Source organism: Gambusia affinis, linkage group LG01, assembly GCF_019740435.1.
Source record: "Gambusia affinis linkage group LG01, SWU_Gaff_1.0, whole genome shotgun sequence".
Classification (NCBI taxonomy): domain Eukaryota; kingdom Metazoa; phylum Chordata; class Actinopteri; order Cyprinodontiformes; family Poeciliidae; genus Gambusia; species Gambusia affinis.
The window spans coordinates 28,792,657-28,798,656 of NC_057868.1; the positions used below are offsets into that span (position 1 = coordinate 28,792,657).

Below are 6,000 nucleotides of genomic sequence, written 5' to 3' on the forward strand. Positions count from 1 at the left end.
AAATACACATGGCTCATTTCCAAAGGCAAAATCCACCAAACAGCGTTTGGTTAGAGAAGGAGTTGATAACTTCAGCGAGGCTTACACTCATGTGATGTAAGCCAGTCACATGAGAAGGCAAATTGGTGACTCTGAGTCAATTTCAACTCATTTAAAGACTTTTCATGTGACGTGTTTGAATGCTGTGGGGCTGGTTTCCCATGTGACATAAAATTAGCAGAGGAAAAATTGCTACTTTGAAAAAGTTTAAAAGTTAAATTTTTTATTCTTTTGAAAACAAAATATATATATTTAAAACAGTGCACAATTTCCAAAACTTAAAATCCATAATCCATGACAGCAGTCTGTATTTGTATTCTGACACACCTTTCATTACAATTACAGCTACCAGCCTTTTGGGATACAGTGGATCCCCAACTATTAAAGGCTGAGTACTAGTGAATTTTTATGTGCAACATAAGACAAAATTATTACAAAATTACAAAAATATTTGAAAGAATATGCAGCTTGGAAATGAACGTTGAAAGACCTTCCTTCTGCAGTAGTGCTAATACAGTTTCCACTGAATGTATTAATAAACACTAAGGTATGTTTGGTGTTTTGACTATTTAATTAGGCAGTTATAAGCTTTTATAGAGGCAGTGTCACGTATTCATGAATTTTTAATATTTGGGCCTGACTGTGGTTCCTAGCTCCGGGGAATACCAGGGAAACCATTGTTTGTCTTCTCACTTTTTACATATAGAGAGTGAATTGTTTTGCTTATTCTTCTTTGTGGTGTAACTGAAGAACAGTTACACCACATAGATTGTGTATGAATATCAGCTCTCAAGTCTTAAAACAGATTCTCATTAAGATTAGTTTTTTTTTTGTTTTTTTTTTTTACCTTGACTAATCTAATTTAGCATTTGAATATGTTTTCATCTTAACCCTCCCATTTTATTGCTAACTGGTCATCGGCATCCTCAAAGGTGCCATGGATTACAAAAATGAAGCTCTCCTGTAGCTCCTCCAGACTTTTCTCTACTTGTTTTTCTTCTGTTTTTCCCTTCACAGTTATGCTTGACCAATGTTAGTCTGTCACATTAAATCCCTCTAAAATACCTTAAAGTTTGCAATTGAAGCATGACAAAATGTGGATAAATTCTTGAGGTCGTTCTCCCATTGGACCTTTAACTATTTCAGCTAATCTATAACAGTGTGTTTCTCGACATTGCTTTCCAGTTCTATGTTGTATTTCACCATATATTGCCTCTGTCTAATTGGTGCATGTACTGTTGTGGTTTTCTGCTGTTCAGATAATTGATTTATTTTGCTTCTGTTTTTGTTTTTTTACTCACAGGTATAGTCTACTACGTCACTCAAAGGAGAGACAGAAAGTGGATGGTCTTAATAACCTAAACTATTCGCCCCTGATTTCAAGAAGTCGACTCTTCACCAATATCACAGTCAGCTTGAGCAGAAAGCTTGCACCTGTGGCTGACTACTGACGTAGGCAGAGCTGGACTGCAAAAACACCTGGGAATCAAAAGTCCTTTAGGACATCAGCCATATCTCACCAGTCGCAGCACTGCTTAGGACTTATTTAGTTTGGTTTTTTGTTTTTGCTTTTATTGTTTAGTTTTGTTTTGCTTTGTGTTTGTTTGTATGCAAAAACAAAAAAAACTGAAATGGAGACTCAAATTAGCAGATTTGATAAATCATCTTAAAAAAAAAAGAAGTAGGGATAAATGCTGCACTTATTCGTGCCACAGTTCATTACTCTTCATCTGGGCTTGTGTACACGTCAGTCTCCACATGCCTTTTGCACCATTTTGGCCTTCAGCATCCCATTTGTCAAGTTTGTTCCTTATTTTCTCTTTTGATTAGCTCCGCCCTGAGCTGTTGTGCTTGACTACATAATTAGGTTACACATTCAAGCACACACACACACACACACAACACACACACACGCCACACATGTATGCACACAGGATTATGTACTTGCATGTGCTGACATGAGGGTGGGGGAGCGTTAGAGCTTAGATCTTTTATTTTAGTTTAGCTCTTCTGATTTCATAAATGCAGTAAGCCTGTGAAAACATTTGCATGTGCACACAACCCTTACAGCGCCACACAGCAACTTCAGTTGAGTGGATTCATGCAGCTGGTTCTGCAATAGGAATGCCAAATCTAAAAGTAAAGATAGGTAGAGAAGATGATATATTGTGCGAGAAATAGTTTATTCCAAGTAAAACGAAAAAAAAAAATTCCTTAATCATTCGTATTCCGTCTTGTGAACATACCATTGAAAGACTGTGATGTTTGTGTTTGCGTTGTTTCATTGAATGTTCTGGCTGCCTGCTAATGGCTGTATGTTGGAGTGCAATGCTCATCCTGTTAGCAATAAGCTGTAATATCAGACAGCAAAACTTAGCCCTGACTTCCTTATTGTACAGATGCAATAGCATGGGTGCTAGCATTCCCCTGTTGGACTAAAGAAAAGGTGTGACTGCGTATGCAAATCTTAAATTGAGCTCAACTTTGCTTAAGCAAAATGTGGCGCCCCCTTGTTTTTTGTTTTTTTTCCTTTTTCTTTTTCCTAGAACTCACGTCTGCCTTGTGTCTACATCTGTGTGCGAGTGAGGGCAAGCTATGCAAATGGCCTGCATGCATCTGGTCGCCAGGGAAGGAAGAGACGTTGTCTCCCAACTCTTGTCTGGCCGACTTTAGACCTCTCTCCGCGTGCAGCTTGTAAATCTAGGTCAGAAAGAAATAGGTGCAGGTCTATTTTTAGACGTTCTTAATGTTTACTCACCTTCAAATTTTTTTTACAGCATAAAACTGGAGGTTGCAGATATTTGACTTGTGTCACCATCACTGGTGTTTACAGAATCTCGAGCTTGTCTAGTGTTTGTAGCCAGCCTTCCTCCACCCAGGGTGCTGCAAACATCTTATCTGTTCAGCAACCCTTTTGTGGCTGCCTTTTTTTTTTTTTTTTTTTGCTAAATTGACCCTTATTTTCTTGCATTGGAAAAAAAAAAAAGATGATCTGATTGGGGAAAAAAAGATGATCTGAATGATGGTGTGTGATTACTACTGATTGGATTCGTGTCCAAGCTTTTCTTTGTCTAAATCAAACTTTGAAGTGTTGATCTATGTAGAGATTTTTATTTTTATTTTGGAGAGGCATGCTGCCTGACACTGTGCTTTGACACACACTGACAGTCCTCTCAAGATACACAGCAGCTCCTCTCTGTTTGTTTAACAGTGTTCGTTTTTGGGGTCAAATATTCCCAAACCAATGTAGTTCCATTTTTAAGATATCACACAGACGTATACTTTTCACTGTCTTCTTGTCATGCAGCTACATCATTTCACACAAATCGCCTTGTATACATTTCTAAACATGTTTCTCCTAGGAGGCATGTACTTAATCGAAAAAGAAAAAAAAAACTGTTGGATTTCAACGATAAAATACAAACTAAAAGGGGCTGGCCCTCTTGTCTATTTATTTGACAAATTACTTACTGTTAATTGTTCAGTTTTTATTTTTCTTGCGGGTTGACGTGATGACTTAGGAAGTGACAGACTGTGTTAGATGCACTGAAACATAGCTGTGTGTAGTAGTTTGGGATTCTGAGGTTCAGTTCTGTGTTACTGGGGGCAGTTCCGTTTCATTCAGACACAGATCTTATTTCTCTTTAGCAACGGCGCCATTTGCGCCGCAGTAATGAGATGAAATGAAATGGAATGGCACCCATACTGTAGCTTGGTGTTATTACTCTTCTGAGCAGAGGCGTTGGAGGAGGCCATTTTGTGTGATAACCACAGGAAGAGCAAGACAGAGTTTTAAAAATGCTGGTGGCCACTTTCTTTCACTGATCACCTCCATTACACTGATGATAATCAATGGTACTGACCTTCCACAGCTCCCTTTCGGGGACGTGCTTACTGGAGCCAATTTTACCAGGACGTGATGTGATATTGAGTGAACATAAAAACATTATCAAGACTTCTGGCTCTTTCATTTAGTCTATTCATCATGTGGGCTAGATACTATTATGATATCATCCAGCGAATTTATTCATCCTGCCACGTTAAACTAACCCATGTGTGAATCGTTATGCTAGCAGATCTCAGTAGTGCTTACACCCCTGTTCAAATACAAGGTTTCTGTTGATTAAAACAATGAGGCATTCTAAATTAATTTACTAAAAAAAAAAAAATAAAAAAAAAGGTCTGCATGAGGAGCATGTCACATCTTAATTTGCTCCAAATGTACTGTAAATTAGTTAGATTTTGAGGACATTTCTTCCATGTTCTGGATTCGATGATCCCTTATATTTTTTGTCACACTTAACTGTAGTTGTGGATTTGGCCATTCAAAAACTTCTAGTGAGGTATTTTTCCTGTTGGTATTGAAGTACTCTTAGAATCACATTACTGTTGGAAAAATGAAATATTTCCTCTTCTTCTGCTTTATAGCAGACAAAATTAATTGAAACTATGAATCGTCAACCACCTTTGCCGAAAAACAAATGGAAGAAAAGAACCTCCAGAGCAGGATGTTACCACCACTGTTCTTCGGTATGGTGGTGTATAGTTGTGGTTGTTCTAAATATCTTTAGATATTAGTAGCACAATAGTTGAAGTTTTGAATCATGAAACATTTTAGGAGACATTGGCATTACAAAACAAACATTGCACTTACGGAGAATACTCTTCTCACATGTGGGGAACAAGCAGTACCAGATAGAAATTTCTGCAGCTCCTTCAGGGTTGCTGTCAGGCTATTGGTAAACACAGTGACAAGTTACCATTTTGGTATGTCTTTGGTTTTGGAGAAATATCCAGATTTTGTTTCATCTATGGGGCCTCTTCATTTTCTCCAATCAGTGAAGAGTTTTTCCACAAGAGTGCATATAATCTGGATGTCTTTCACCCTTCTTCTGACTGAGTTTTGGTTATTTCTAACTTCTTCACAAGATATTGAAAAGCAATTGCTCCTTTAAATTAAATCCCACAGATGTATAACAATCCCATCAGGACATCTGACCTCTATTTCACATTTTACAGAATCACAATAACCAATGGCAGATTTGAACCTAAAAATAATGAATGCTGAAACTGAATCAAAAATATGCTTCATCACAGTATTGAATTAAGGATGCAAACTTAATAAAAATCTATTTTGTTCCATGAAATCAACGCAGCCTGGAATTTTAACAGTGGTGTTTACACTTCAGAGACGACCTGTGTGTTTAGAAAGAGCTGTGGCTCATTCTCAGAAACGGGTCATGCAAACCTCCTCGCTCCAGATTACGGAGGTGCCCAGTGGAAGTTAGGGACAGTGGCAAGCAGTTGTGTTAAGTTTTCTGTTCCATGTGTGTTTGAGTGAAATGGCTAAACCTTTCAGAGGTGCAACCATCCTCCATATAAACCTTCTTTTCAAGGTTTTTTTTTGGGGTTTTTTTTTTTTGTATTTTTATGTTTTGAATTTTGTTTACCAGCACTGATATGAACAGTGCTTTCTTTTTTCCTGGTAGTGAACAGCTGGCAAGTCCTCAGTGTAGTTCCTCACATTTACATGATACGCTGTATATTATCTCTAAACACAACCATCTATATCTATATATATATAGATATCTAAATCTCTTTCTCTCTCTCTCTCTTTATATATATATTTATATATATATATATATATATATATATATATATATATATATATATATATATATATATATATATGCAAAACTATATCACTTTCATTGCTATAAATAAAAATTAAAAGCTAAATGGACATATAGCAAAAGCCAAATGGTTTTCAGTGAGTATGTTCAGGTGAAGTTTCAGACTGAGTGACACCCTCGATCTAAAGAGGCCCTCTGAGTTGTCAGAGTCAGTATTAGGCTCCATGTTCACTATACACGATGGGCAGCCGCATCAGCTCTACACTTTCGACACTTATTTTCTTTGGAAACTACTGAACAGCTTTGGCCACTAGTTTACTCACCAGGG

General features: G+C 37.3%; 1 protein-coding gene across 2 annotated transcripts in view; it reads left to right on the forward strand.

Moving 5' to 3' along the window:
* b4galt5 (UDP-Gal:betaGlcNAc beta 1,4- galactosyltransferase, polypeptide 5) overlaps positions 1-5,641 on the forward strand; it is a 42,924-nt gene extending 37,283 nt beyond the window's left edge. For both annotated transcript variants that reach the window (XM_044114643.1, XM_044114651.1), the window contains exon 9: positions 1,343-5,641. In XM_044114643.1, coding sequence (XP_043970578.1) covers positions 1,343-1,490 — 148 coding nt within the window. In that variant the 3' untranslated portion in view covers positions 1,491-5,641. The remainder of the gene's footprint in view (positions 1-1,342) is intronic.
* The last annotated feature ends 359 nt before the right edge of the window (positions 5,642-6,000 follow it).